At 36.8% G+C, this 16,114-nt stretch overlaps 1 protein-coding gene across 1 annotated transcript in view; it reads right to left on the reverse strand.

Moving 5' to 3' along the window:
* The window catches only part of RGS22 (regulator of G protein signaling 22), a 158,061-nt gene that overhangs the window by 13,313 nt on the left and 128,634 nt on the right, over nt 1-16,114 (reverse strand). The window contains exons 22-23 of the mRNA XM_060127509.1: nt 8,915-9,094; nt 4,617-4,775 (exon numbers count right to left, since the gene is read on the reverse strand). Coding sequence (XP_059983492.1) covers nt 4,617-4,775; nt 8,915-9,094 — 339 coding nt within the window. The remainder of the gene's footprint in view (nt 1-4,616; nt 4,776-8,914; nt 9,095-16,114) is intronic.

Consider the following 16,114-nt stretch of genomic DNA (forward strand, 5'->3'; position numbering starts at 1 on the left):
AATATCGATCATAAAGAAAGTGTATATATACTTATATACACACACATATATAATATGAATATAAATTCCCCTCTTCCAAAGTTGGCAGAAGATATAAACATACAGACTCAAGAACTTGAGTAATGTTCAAACAGAATCAACCCAAAGAAATCTGCACAAGGCACATCATAATCAAAATTCTGAAAACTAAAGACAAAGAAAAGAATTTTGAAAGCAGTAAGTGAGAAACAATACCTTACTTACAGGGAAAAAAGAAAGAAGAAAATAATAAATCTTGGAACATCAAAAAGGAAGAAAAATAGCAAGAGCAAAAGTAAGGGTAAATACAGTAGACTTTTCACCTTGAGTTTCCTGATTTATGTTTGATGGTTGAAGAAAAAATTATACAATTGTCTGATGTGGTTCTCAATATATGTTGAGAAATAGTTAGGATAATTATAAACAGGTGAGGGGAAAGAGACTTAAAGGGAGGTAGTTTCTAGACTCAATCTGGTAAAATGTCAACACCAATAGACTGCGATAAGTTATGCATGTATAATGTGATATCTAAAGCAACCACTGAAACATCCAAACAGAGATACAGCAAAATGAAATTCTAAGAAATGTTCAAGTAAATCCACAGGAATGCGAGACAAAGGAAATAGAACAAAAGAAACAGGGAACAAATAAAACAAAAAATAAAATGGCAGAGTTAAGAACTAACAAATCAGTAATGACATTAAAGATACACAGACTAAATACACCAATTAAAAAAACAGAAATTCGTAGAGTAGACTAAAAACAAAAACCAAACACCACCACGACACAACTATATGCTGTTTACAGGAAACTTAATTAAAATATAATGATGTAGGCAGTAAAGGAATGGAAAAATATACCATGTGAAAATCAAGATAGCAAGATGGTTCTGTAGCTTTGCAGAAGTTTGGCAGTTCCTCAAAAGGAGCCAACAATTCAACTTCTAGGTCCCAAGAAAAATAAAAACATGTCTATACATAAGGTTGTACAGAATGTTCATAGCAGCATTATTAATAATAGCCAAAAAGTACATTAACTGATGAATGGATAAGCAAACTGTAGTACAGCCATATAGTACAATATTAGTCGGCCGTAAGAAGAATAAAGTAGTGAAACATGCTACAAAATGGATGAACCTTGAAAATATCATGCTAAGTGAAAGAAGCCAGCCATAAAAGGCCACATGCTGTATGATTTAATTTACATGAAATGTCCAGATATAGAAAGTAGATTAGTGGCTTCCAGAGGCTGAGAGGGAAGGAGTAAAGGGGAGTGACTGCTAATGGGTACAGTTTCTTTTGGAGGTCATGAAAATGTTCTAAAATTAAGTAGTAGTGATGGTTGCACAACTCCGTAAATATACTAAAACCACAAAATTGTATATTTTAACAGTGTGAATTTTATGGTATGTGAATTAAATTTCAGTAAAGCTATAATTAAATAAAAGCATGCAAATAAAAGAAGAAGAAGAAGGAGGAGGAGGAGGAGAAGAAGAAGGCAAGAGTGACTACATTAGCATTTTATTGTAATAGCCCAAAATAGAAACCAACTCAAATGTCCTCTAATGAGTGAATGGTTAAAATGTGGTACAATGTACCACAGAGCACTACTCAGCAGTTAAAGAGAATGAACTACGGATATACACAACAACGTGGATGGATCTCAAGGGTATTTATGTAGAGTGAAAACTGCCAGTCTCAAAGAGTCACATATTGTACGATTCTATTTATATAACATTCTCAAAACGACAAAATTTTCTAAATGGGGAACAGATCCATGGCTAACAGACATTATAATGGGTAATTGGATGGATATGACTTATAGTCACGAGGGACATCTTTGTGGTGCATCTTGAATATTGTTTTGGTTACTTGAATCTACATATGTGACAAAATGGCATAGAACTATACACACACCTTGTATCAATATCAATTTCCTGATTTTACTATTGTATATAGTTAATGTAAGGTGTAGCCACTGGGGGAAACTGGGTGATGGGTACATGGGACTTCTCTACTATCTTTGCAACTTCCTGTGAATGTTAATTATTTCAAAATAAAAATTTTTCTAAAAAATAATTTGGAATTTTAAATTTAAAAATATTATAGCAATAGCATTATTTTGAACATGAAATACTTTGGTATAAATTTCACAAAATATACTCAAGACCTGTCATTGAAAATGACAAATCATCGATGAGAGAAATGAAAGAATAACTAAACAGAGATAAACTGTGTTCATGGAGCAGAAGACACAGTATTGTTACGACATCAGTTCTCAAACTGACCTATATGTTCATTACAATCCTGATCAAAATATCTGAATAGTGAATATGTGAAAAGTTGTTCCACCTTACTAATAATTAGGTGAACGTAAATAAAGGCATCAGCATGATGACATACCACTTGTCATCAACAGACTGACAAAAATTTCAAAGTCTGAACAAACCAAATGGGGAGAAGTAGGAATATAGATTGACACACGCTCATACTCTCTTACTCAGCCATTCCAAAAACATTTTTATACATGTGAATATGAAGACGTTTACAGGAATGTTGTCTGCAGTGCTGTTTGCAGTGGTAAAAATTGAAAAAACTCCAACAATAAAGAAATAGGGACTTCCCTGGTGGTGCAGTGGTTAAGAATCCGCCTGCCAATGCCGGGGACACGGGTTCGATCCCTGGTCCGGTAAGATCCCACATGCCACGGAGCAACTAAATCTGTGCGCCACAACTACTGAGCCTGCACTCTAGAGCCCGCGAGCCACAACTACTGAAACCCTCACACCTAGAGCCTGTGCTCGGCAACAAGAGAAGCCACCGCAATGAGGAACCCGCGCACCGCAACGAAGAGTAGCCCCCACTCACCACTACTAGAGAAAGGCCGTGTGCAGCAGTGAAGATCCAACGCAGCCAAAACTTAAAAAAAAAAAGTTAAATAAAAATAGTATATTTATTCATATGATGGAAATGCAGCAATTAAACTGAATAAATGAGATCTAAGTAGAGCAGTGTGGGTAGAATTAAAAGACAAAATTGAATTTTAAATGCAAGATGTAGAAAGCACAATATGTGCTATGGAATGAATTGTGTCTCCTCAAATTCATATGTTGGTGCCCTAACTTCCACTGTGTCTGTATCATGAGATAGGGTTTTTAAGAGGTACTTAAGGTTAAATGAGGTCATAAAGGTAGGGTCCTAATCCAAAGAAACTGTGGCTTTATAAGAAGAGGAAGAGAGAGAGAACTCTTTTTCTCCCCAACTTGTGAGGACACAACAAGAAGGTGGCCATTTTCAAGCCAGGAGGAGAGGTCTCACCAAGAATCGTATTAGCTGGCACCTTGATCTGGGACTTCTAGTCTCCAGAACTATGAGGAAATTAATTTCTGTTGTTTAAGCCATCCAGTCTCTGATATTTTGCTATGGTAGCCTGAGAAGACTAATAAAATATGGTACCATTACGTAAGTTAAAATACACACAAAACAGTCCTCTGGATTGTTTATGACTCCATACACCATATAAAACACTATCTTAAAAAGGAGCTGTGAGAACATACCCCAAACTTAATGGTTGCTCTTGGAGATGGGGAGGGTAATAGAACTCAGGGCTGGAGTTAAGAGAGTTTACTGTTCTGCCGTATTTCACTTCTTAAGGAAAAATGAAAAGCAAATGAGGAAAATGTTAACAGTGTTTATTTTGACCTGTGCAAATATGGGTGTTATAATTATATTACTTTTATATCTTGAGTTTTTTTTTTTTTTTTTTTTTTTTTTTTTTTTTGTGGTACGCAGGCCTCTCTCACTGTTGTGGCCTCTCCAGTTGCGGAGCACAGGCTCCGGACGTGCAGGCTCAGCGGCCATGGCTCACGGGCCCAGCCGCTCCGCGGCATGTAGGATCCTCCTGGACCGGGGCACGAACCCGTGTCCCCTGCATCGGCAGGCGGACTGTCAACCACTGCGCCACCAGGGAAGCCCCTAGATTATCTTTTAAATTTCTTTTTAAAAACACAATAGGGATAAACTTACAAATAAGATGAAATATATTACTTGTTATCCCTTTTCAAGTCAAGGAAAATAGATAAATATAAAGATAGAGGAACTGATAAATGAATGGTCAGACTAAAAGACAAATAGGCAGGCTGGACAGTTTATGACTTACATTTGTAAATTTCACAGTCATATATCATTCTCTAATTTTAATATTGAAAATGCTGCCCCCAGTACATAGTATTTTTTCATTCATTCCCATATTTATTTGGTAAACAATAATTTATAATTGAGCATGTGCTGGATAGTGGTAGAACTGTTTAATAAGACAGATGGTATCTTTGAGGATCTCAGTCCAGTGAGAAAAACAAATGCAAAAATTTATTCACAAGACAATATAAAGTGTACCAAGAGAGGTACATAGAAGAGATGACATTTGAGATAAATTTTTTAAAATTCAAAAACAAGTCTGAAACCTCTGACTGAAGGCTTTAAAAACCACTAAAATCTGTATTCTATAACTTCTCTGTATTTTTGCTCAGCCTAAATTCTTCTACACATATCACATAACTTTTAAAAGTCTGATTAAACCCAAAATGATTCTTGTCTCACCTTTGCAAATTTTTCGTCTTCCGTGACTACCGATTCTTTTTCCTGCTTACTATATTCTTGTCTTCTCTCCAAAACACTCACAATTTTTTTATCAGTTAAGTTCTTCCTAAACTCACAAAACTGAGGCCAAAATTTAAACAGAACTCCAAAAATTGTCATCTGTATATAAAACAAAGTATGTCTCAGATTACAGTTTTATACAAATGTACCAATTTAAACTCTAATTCACCATAATAATGGATTAACTATTCTATTCTTTAATATACAGCATGTTTCCTCCAACTTATTGTCTCCAGACATCTTGGTATAGTTTAGTTCAGCACATGCTTATCATCAATGTTATTTTACTACCAATGAGAAGTCTTTCTTTTAAGAAAAACATACTCTTAAATACAGTTAAAAGTCACTTTATGCTTTATGTTTCCCTATCCAGTTGATTGTATTAATAAAGAATCCATTAGGTCTTTTTAAATAAGAAATTTATGTTTTCTTTGAAAACATACACCAGTTGATCTGCCACACACTCTGCTGTTTTATGCAAGTATTTCAAATATTCAGTTCATCAAGGGGAACTCCTCTCCGGTCCCCTTTCCCTTCTTTTAGAGAAAGAAAATACCATTTTGCCTCTGGAAAAGCTCTTAAACAAAGCTGCAGATCTAAGAATAAATCTTGAGTAACTTTTAAATGATACAATCTCTCTTTTATGTGAGAGCAAGAAAAGTAACATTTAAAAAGCAGAGTGGTATCCTGCACAAATACTTTCTTAGGACACTCTACATTAAGTGATTAATTGTGATATTTAAAGAGATAAGAATTGTTGCTCAAATTCCCATGCCAAGTTTTTCCATTAGTTCCAGAGGCATACATTACTTCCTAGAAGGTAGGACTTGCCACATCAGATCAAGTCCAACGTTTTGTTGCTGGGAATGGCCTATAACTAATGTCCTAGAGAAAAATGAACTAACCCATTAGGCTCTAAGCCAGCTCTTCAGGGGGAAAGTGGAATTTTTAAAAAGTAAATGCTGCAGTGACCAACAGCGTCCTGAATTGATATATTTCATGACTCCTCGTTTCTGTACGTGAGTATCATTAGTAAAACTATTTACTCCCTTTACAATACTATCTTGTCATTAAATTCTATAGCCTCTTGGGATTGTGAACACAAAAGCTAAACATACTTTATTTGATGAAGTGCAGGCTTTTAAAAAATTTTCATTTACATTTATCTGCCATGCATTTAATTAAGTAATCCCCTTCTCCAATGTTAAATGATCATGGTACTTTTTATATGCACTTTGTAAACTTAAATACTCCTCCACCTCTATTTACCAACTATATTGACCCTACTTCTCAGTTACCCCTCCAAAACCTGAGTCATTCCCAGCTCTCAAATATATTTATTTTCATTTAGAAGGCTTTCCAGTAAAAGTCACCCTATTAGGACACAATTTTTCAAGGTAGACATAAAATTGCTCTATTTCTAAAAGTTGCAATTAAGGTTAATAACATACATGTTATTCATGAAAATTGTCCTGTACCTCCAAAACCTTAAAAGATAACCAAACTGTGGATAAGTAAATGTTTTAATAAATATAGAGCTACTTTGCTCACTGCCAGCAGATGGGCAATGCTCTAGTATGAGTGAGAAGGGTCAGTGAAAATATGGCTGGGTGATGAAAACTTTCAAGCTATTAGGAATGCAGATGGGGGACAGGCAGACGCTATATAGCAGCGGTCCCCAACCCCCGGGCCATGGACAGGACCGCACAGCAGGAGATGAGTGGCGGGTGAGCCAGCAAAGCTTCATCTGTATTTACAGCCGCTCCCCATCATTCACAGTACTGCTTGAGCTCCGCCTACTGTCAGATCAGCTGCGGCATTAGATTCTCAAAGGAGCGTGACCCCTTACTGTGAACTGCGCATGTGAGGGATCTAGGTTGTGCGTTCTTTATGAGAATCTAATGCCTGATGATCTGAGGTGGAGCTTAGGCGGTGATGCTAGCACTGGGGAGTGGCTGCAAATACAGAGTATCATTAGCAGAGAGGTTTGACTGCACAGAGACCATAATAAATCAACTGCTTGCAGATTCATATCGAAACCCTATCAGTGAGTAGCAAGTGAAAACAAGCTCAGGGTTCCCACTGATTCTGCATTATAGTGACTTGTATAATTATTTCATTATATATTACAATGTAATAATAATACAAATAAAGTGCACAATAAATGTAATGTGCTTGAATCATCCCAAAACCATCCACCCACGCCCCCGCCCCCGGTCCGTGGAAAAACTGTCTTCCACGAAACCGGTCCCTGGTGCCAAAAAGGTTGGGGACCACTGCTATAGTGAAAACAATACTAAAACAGGCATTTTTTACATTTATTATTCAGCCCTTTCGCTCAACTTTGCTCTCATGTCCAATTTGATCTATTCCTGTCATGATCCATCTATTCTCACATCACTCATTCATATGTTCAAAAACGTTACTGAGTGTCGCGCACCCAGGCCACAAAGGCAAATAAGAAACATTCCCTACACTCAAAGACCTTACAGTCCGATGGGAAAGTGAAGCATGAGAATAGCCATTTTCAATTCTGTGTGATAAGTGTTCTGACAGGGACAAATACAAGATACAATAGAAGCATAAGAGAGAGAAGATGATACTGTAAAAAGCTCTGGAAGCAAGAAAGTAAGCCCTCTTTATGGAAGTACAAATATTTCAGTAAGACTGGGAGACAGATGGCAGGGAGTGGGAAGACATGTGGCTAGAGAAATATGTAGTAAGGAGCTTGGTCTTCATTCTGAAGACAATGGGGAGTAATTGAAATTGAAAGCAGAGAAGTGACATGATCAAATATACATTTTGAAAAGATGGATCTGTCTGCAGTGAGTTAAATGGTTTTGAGAGAGCCTAGAGGCAGGGAATTCTGGTAATCAATGTGAGACATTGCAGATGTGAACTGAGGTAGCAACATGGAGTTGGAGAAAAGTAGATAGAATAACAGATAAGAAGGAGACAAATGGATACATATTAGTGACTGAAGATCTCCAAAGGTAAGGAATGAAGGATAGGGAAGACATGAAGATGGCAACCAGATCTCTGGCTTGCATACCTGGGTAGGAGATATGCCATTCTCTGAGCTTCCTTACAGAACACAGAAACAATAGATTTGGTGAGGTAAGGCCCCTAAATATTCTCTTGTTTTCTGATACTCCAAAGTCCATATTTAAGATATGTTTGGGACTTTGTTTTGGGAAATCAGGTAGGAGGCCTAAACTAGAGGACTCCAATAAAGTTCACTGGCTGCAATCCCTGGACAGTGCAGTGGAACCAACCTACGTAAGCAAGCAGCTCCAGACATTCACCATCAGACTTGAGGCTAGACGGTCTCCCGGCTATCAGGAGACCTAGGCTAGGCTAAGTGATCTTTTCATTAACAGATGCTACAATTCTGACACCATGTTTTTTCTATTTCTCTCTAGCACATCCTCAATCATTCTTCTTTATTTTTGCCTATTCAATGCATAATTGGATTGTGAGTCTACTTTCAGTTCCTTTTAGGACTTAGAACACAGCTGGCTTGTAAATGAGTATTAAGGAATAATGGTCTTTTTCCATGCTCAAAGGCAATCATACCCTAAATCTCTGTTTCATATCACTTAAATTGTGACATGGCCTTCCCTATTACCCCTATTATTATGTATTTTTCTTAATCATTTTTCAGGAACATCACTAAAAGGCTTTTCAAAATGCAAATAAATTATGTTCAGCAAATCACTGTTTTCTATTATTTACCCTAAAAAGAAGTAACTTGAGTAGGTTAACAGCCATGATTTTCCTTTCATGAGCTTGTGTACTTTATGTTGGTTGGGTACTTAAATCTCCTCTCACTTATTTTATGAGCTATGTGAATATTCCAACCTTTAAAAATACACAAATCTTGGGACACACATTTTACACATTTTTGTGGTAGCAGACATTTTAAAAGGAAATATGAATGGTGGGAAAGGAAGGAGGAATTAGCTGTAGTTTTATAAGTTAGAAATAAAATGATAACCATGCAAAGTCAAAGTACAGAATTTAAATAATTGTATTTGCTGTATACTATCATGAACAAAATAGTAAGTTACTAGTTTCTATGTTCTGTGGCATATGCAATATTTTTTAAATTAAATAGAATAACCCAGGATTAGGAGGATTAGAGCCTTGCCAAATATGAATAATGCAAAAACTTTTAAAGAATATCTAGATTGTTTATCTACTTTAAAGTATGCTTACTACATGCCCTGATTTCTTACCTGTGCCTCTCTAAATACATATGGTCCCAACTCCTTCCTGTGTTCAATAATCTTCTGGGCTTGCTCTAATGGAATGTCAATTTGTAAAGCTGGTGGAATACTGGAATTAATAAAGCAGTTGATAATAGTCATGATCTTCTTGTGGATGAGGGATTCACTACAATGAGAATGGCACAAGTCCTAAACAAGGAGGAAAGATAGAACAATATATGATTAATGCATTAATAGAATACTTTATAGAATGTGTCAATATGTCTGTCAGTAAATATATATATATTTTAACTTCAGGTCAAGAGGTTACTAGGACATGTCAAGACTATCTTAAAAGATCATAGCTTTTATTTCACTTGGATTTGAAAAACCTAAGAAATTTTTTTCTTTATTGCTCCTACCCTGTGTCTTCATATCTATGTGTGTCTCATTGATAGCATCTAGTTCCATGTTTTTCCCATCTATTCTGTCAATCTCTGTCTTTTAAAGGAACCTAAGACTTTGATGCACATACCTTACGTAAATACGGGTTTCATTTAATCCTGATTGTTTCTTTTCCTGGCAAAGGAGCAGCTTTAGTGTCTACTTTGACTCATTTAACAAATTCATATTAAGTTCCTGCTACATGCCAGCTGAGCCCCAAGACACAGCACCTGTCCTGTAAAGCCTCAATATCTACTGGCATCATAAAAATCAGATCAGAAATTAATGAAAAAGAAATGAAGGAAACAATAGCAAAGATCAATAAAATTAAAAGCTGGTTCTTTGAGAAGATAAACAAAATTGATAAACCATTAGCCAGACTCATCAAGAAAAAAAGGGAGAAGACTCAAATCAACAGAATTAGAAATGAAAAAGGAGAGGTAACAACTGACACTGCAGAAATACAAAGGATCACAAGAGATTGCTACAAGCAACTCTATGTCAATAAAATAGACAACCTGGAAGACATGGAAAAATTCTTATAAAAGCACAACCTTCCGAGACTGAACCAGGAAGAAATAGAAAATATAAACAGACCAATCACAAGTAATGAAATTGAAACTGTGATTAAAAATCTTCCAACAAACAAAAGCCCAGGACCAGATGGCTTCACAGGTGAATTCTATCAAACATTTAGAGAAAAGCTAACACCTATCCTTCTCAAACTCTTCCAAAATATAGCAGAGGGAGGACCACTCCCAAACTCATTCTAGGGGGCCCCTATCACTCTGATACCAAAACTCGACAAAAGATGTCACAAAAAAAGAAAACTACAGGCCAGTATCACTGATGAACATAGATGCGAAAATCCTCAATAAAATACCAGCAAACAGAATCCAACAGCACATTAAACGGATCATACACCATGATCAAGTGGGGTTTAGTCCAGGAATTCAAGGATTCTTCAATATACACAAATCAATCACTGTGATACACCATATTAACAAACTAAAGGATAAAACCCATAGGACAATCTCAATAGATGCAGAAAAAGCTTTTGACAAAATTCAACACCCATTGATGATAAAAAGTCTCCAGAAAGTAGGCGTAGAGGGAACTTACCTCAACATAATAAAGGCCATATATGACAAACCCACAGCCAACATTTTTCTCAATGGTGAAAAACTGAAACCATTTCCTCTAAGATCAGGAAAAGACAAGGTTACCCATTCTCCCTGCTATTATTCAACATAGTTTTGGAAGTCTTAGCCACAGAAATCAGAGAAGAAAAAGAAATAAAAGGAATCCAAATTGGAAAGGAAGAAGTAAAACTGACACTGTTTGCAGATGACATGATACTATACATAGAGAATCCTAAAGATGCCACCAGAAAACTACTAGAGCTAATTAATGAATTTGGTAAAGTAGCAGGATACAAAATTAATGCACAGAAATCTCTTGCATTCCTATACACTAATGATGAAAAACCTGAAAGAGAAATTAAGGAAACACTCCCCATTACCATTACAACAAAAAGAATAAAATAGCTGGAATAAACCTACTTAAGGAGACAAAAGACCTGTATGCAGAAAACTGTAAGACACTGATGAAAGAAATTAAAGATGATACAAACAGATGGAGAGATATATACCATGTTCTAGGATTAGAAGAATCAGCACTGTGAAAATGACTACACTACCCAAAACAATCTACAGATTTCATGAAATCCCTATCAAACTACCAATGGCATTTTTCACAGAACTAGAACAGAAAGTTTCACAATTTGTATGGAAACACAAAAGACCCCAAATAGCCAAAGCAATCTTGAGAAAGAAAAACGGAGCTGGAGCAATCAGGCTCCCTGACTTCAGACTTTATTACAAAGCTACAGTAATCAAGACAGTATGGTACTGGCACAGAAACAGAAATGTAGATCAATGGAACAGGATAGGAAGCCCAGAGATAAACCCACGCACATATGGTCACCTTATTTTTGATAAAGGAAGCAAGAATATACAATAGAAAAAAGACAGCCTCTTCAATAAGTGGTACTGGGAAAACTGGACAGCTACATGTAAAAGAATGATATTAGAACACTCCCTTACACCATACACAAAAATAAACTGAAAATGGATTGAAGACCTAAATGTAAGGCCAGACACTATAAAACTCTTAGAGGAAAACATAGGCAGAACACTCTATGACATAAATCACAGCAAGATCCTTTTTGACCCACCTCCTAGAGAAATGGAAAGAAAAACAAAAATAAACAAATGGGACCTAATGAAACTTCAAAGCTTTTGCACAGCAAAGGAAACCATAAACAAGATGAAAAGACAACCCTCAGAATGGGAGAAAATATTTGCAAATGAAGCAACTGACAAAGGATTAATCTCCAAAATATATAAACAGCTCAGGCAGCTCAATATCAAAAAAACAAACAACTCAATCCAAAAATGGGCAGAAGACCTAAACAGACATTTCTCCAAAGAAGATATACAGACTGCCAACAAACACATGAAAGGATGCTCATCATCAGTACTCATTAGAGAAATGCAAATCAAAACTACAATGAGGTATCACCTCACACCGGTCAGAATGGCCATCATCAAAAAATCTACAAACAATAAATGCTGGAGAGGGTGTGGAGAAAAGGGAACCCTCTTGCACTGTTGTTGGGAATGTAAATTGATACAGCCACTATGGAGAACAGTATCGAGGTTCCTTAAAAAAATTAAAAATATAACTAACATAGGACCCAGCAATCCCACTACTGGGCATATACCCTGAGAAAACCATAATTCAAAAAGAGTCATGTACCACAATGTTCACTGCAGCTCTATTTACAATAGCCAGGTCATGGAAGCAACCTAAGTGTCGATCGACAGATGAATGGATAAAGAAGATGTGGCACATATATACAATGGAGTATTACTCAGCCATAAAAAGAAATGAAATTGAATTATTTGTAGTGAGGTGGATGGACCTAGAGTCTGTCATACAGAGTGAAGTAAGTCAGAAAGAGAAAAACAAATACCGTATGCTAACGTATATATATGGAATCGAAAAAAAAGTGGTTCTGAGGAACCTAGGGGCAGGACAGGAATAAAGACGTAGACGTAGAGAATGGACTTGAAGATGTGGGGAGGGGGAAGGGTAGCTGGGATGAAGTGAGAGAGTAGCAATGACATATATACACGACCAAATGTAAAATAGATAGCTAGTGGGAAGAAGCTGCATTGCACAGTGAGATCAGCTCAGTGTTTTGTGACCACCTAGAGGGGTGGGATAGGGAGGGTGGGAGGGAGACTTAAGAGGGAGGGCATATGGGGATATATGTATACATCTAGCTGATTCACTTTGTTATACAGCAGAAACTAACACACCATTTTAAAGAAATTATACTCCAATAAAGATGTTCAAAAAAAATTTCTACTGGAAGAGAAGCATGAAAAACGTTTTTCCAATCTGAGATAGTTAATAAGTGGTAATGATAAAGGTATACACAGGGCCCTAGGAGAGCACCCTACTCAACTTACTGGTGGATGCAAAAGCTTTTTCTACCATAACTGCTTCTACAGCAAGGTGATTTAGGCTCAAAAAGGCTAGCAACAGAAGCGGGAATGCTGGTGGTTACAGGTCTATTATTATGCATCTCTTAGGATCTATATTTTTTCAGATAACCTATTATATTTTCATCTTTATAGCTAAAGAATTTAAAAATAGTAATTGTACATTAAAAAGACCCAGTTTTATGTCACAGATGTAAGGCTATCACTTTTTAAAATAAAGAGGTAGTTTAGCTTGAATTATGACATTTTTTATCAAAGACATTATTCTCTAAATCACTAGAAAGTACACAAATTTGGAAACTTGTAATTCTAGGCTGGAAATAAGCCAACATTTATTAAGTAGTTACTGTATGACAGGCATTGTAATAACTATCTTACGGACAGTATTAAAGAAAGAAAATTTCTAGAGCTTGCCATATAAAACTTTACATATATAAATTTGGCATAAGTTATATGTGAAAAAATCTTGATATAAATGTTACACTGAGATAACAGTTAGCATTTTTTACTCAATTTAGTATTCCCTCTGAAAATGCCTATTTATAACACATATGTTTGGTATGTTACCAAAAATTAAATTTTTTGCCATTACTAGGGAAATGATCATATATTTGGTGAGCCTGGCTTATTATTATGGAATATAAGGATTATGAAATAAAAACAAATTTGTGAAATTATACGGTTTTAATTTTAAGAGTATAGAGATAGAATTTAGATAGAATCAGGATTGGTATTTTTTCTAGTTGTTCTGCCCTACTATACCTTTAGCGAGTTCACTTTTACCTATCATTGAGGCCTATGTGTTAAGCACATAGTTGACCGTTGAACAACGTGGGGGTTAGGGGCACCAACCCTGCCAAGCAGTTGGAAATCCACGTATAACTTTACAGTTGGCCATCTGCTTCTGTGGTTCCACATCCTTGGATTCAACCAACAGTGGATTGTGAAGTACTGTAGTCTGAATTTATTGAAAAAAATTCAGATATAAGCGGACCCTGCAGTTCAAACCTGTGTTGTTCAAGGTTCAACTGTACTGTCCTCTAGTAAACTTTCTGTGTCTACTTCAGTCCAGGAGATGGCCATCTTAGGTATTTCCATTTTACCCTGTGCTTCTCCCACCACTACACTAATCACACTCTTATAATCACTTTGTCTATCACTTGTCTGTCCCTCCCCTAACACTGTAAGCCCTGACAGAAAAGACTGTTTTGATCACAGTTGTATCCTCAGGATTTAGCCTGGCCCTTGATAGGTGCTGAAAAAAGTATTTCTTGGATGTATATTTCCTTCAGGTCTTTTCTCTATGGGGACGGACACACACAAACACACACACACACACACACTTTGTATTAAATCATACTGCTATCTAGTAGCTAGGTTTTAAAAAAATCAGTAAGATGAATACCTTTTTTCATTGATTAATCTCCTATAGCATAATTTTTAATGGCTGCAGAGTATTCTACTGTATAGATGTATCATAATTAAAATAACCAGTGTCCTGTTGTTGTACATCAGGGTTCTTTCCAATTTTTCACAATTCAGAATAATGTTTGATTAAGATCACTGTAGTCATCTCTTTACATATTACTACAATCATCACTGGGAGGGAGCATAGCTTAGTGATTAAGGGCACAAGCTTTAGCAATAGAATGTCTTGGTTCAAATTCCAGCTCTACTACTTAATTAGCTGTATGATGTCAGAAGTTTCTCAACTTCTCTGTGCCTTAGCTTCTTCATCTGTAAAATGGTGAGAATTAACAGCTTTGACCTAGGATTCTTATAAAGAATAAAGTCGTTATTACATGAAAAGCATTATGGTAATATCTGACAGATGTGAACACTTAATATGAGTAAGCCATATAAAAGTGATCACAGTAGGGGCTTCCCTGGTGGTGCAGTGGTTGAGAGTCCGCCTGCCGATGCAGGGGACACGGGCTCGTGCCCCGGTCCGGGAAGATCCCACATGCCGCGCAGCAGCTAGGCCCGTGAGCCATGGCCACTGAGCCTGCGCGTCTGGAGCCTGTGCTCCGCAACGGGAAAGACCAAAACAGAAAAGCCCGCGTACCGCAAAAAAATAAAAAAATAGAAGTGAGCACAGTAAGACTTGCTAGGTGGAATGCTTTCCCCCTGGTAAACTTCTTCAAGACCCATTTCAAGTATCATCACTTCTTATTTATTTATTTTTAATTAATTAATTTATTTATTTATTTTTGGCTGTTTGGGTCTTCGTTGCTGCGCATGGGCTTTCTCTAGTTGCAGTGAGCAGGGGCTAATCTTTGTTGCAGTGCGTGGGCTTCTCACTGTGGTGGCTTCTCTTGTTGCAGAGCACGGGCTCTAGGCACGTGGGCTTTAGTAGTTGTGGCACATGGGCTCAGCAGTTGTGGCTCACGGGCTCTAGAGTGCAGGCTCAGTAGTTGTGGTGCACAGGCTTAGTTGCTCTGCGGCATGTGGGATCTTCCGGGACCAGGGCTTGGGCCCATTTCCCCTGCACTGGCAGGCGGATTCTTAACCACTGCACCACCAGGAAAGTCCCACTTCTTTTTTTAAAAATTTTTGTTGGAGTATAGCTGATTTACAATGTTGTGTTAGTTTCTGCTGTACAGCGAAGTGAATCCGTTATGCATATATACATAACCACTCTTTTTCAGATTCTTTTCCCATATAGGTCATTACACACTATTGCGTAGAGTTCCCTATAAGTATCGTCACTTCTGTTGAGACCTCTCTGAGCTACCACCCTCCCTGAATCATTTTCCCCTCTGTGCCCAAATTATAACTAGTTAGAACAGGGATCATAATCAATGTTATTTCATGATATTTTGTTTTCATGGATGATTCCCTCCTCAAAGGAGGGCAGTATATTTTATCCATTTTTTTATTCCTACAATCTAGCATAATAGTTGGCACATTAGTGATTTAGTAAATGCTTACTGAATAAACAAATTCACCCTTGAAGCATGATTTTTAAAAGCTACCTAGTATTATATGTCCTCCGTTCTATACCACAGAAAAGATATTTAAATGAAGACCAAGGGCAGCCTTGAAGGAGAAACAGTCACAAAGTTAAGGGCTGACTATGTATGAGTCTGTTTTCTTAAATGCTTATTTTGCACAGTTTATCTCATTACCTCTTATCCTAGCAGGGTTGGACTTACTCATGTTCATTTTAGCTTAAAGACTGTTCTGCTCACTCATAATAATTTCCTGTTATGGA

Source organism: Lagenorhynchus albirostris, chromosome 17 (genome assembly GCF_949774975.1).
Source record: "Lagenorhynchus albirostris chromosome 17, mLagAlb1.1, whole genome shotgun sequence".
Classification (NCBI taxonomy): domain Eukaryota; kingdom Metazoa; phylum Chordata; class Mammalia; order Artiodactyla; family Delphinidae; genus Lagenorhynchus; species Lagenorhynchus albirostris.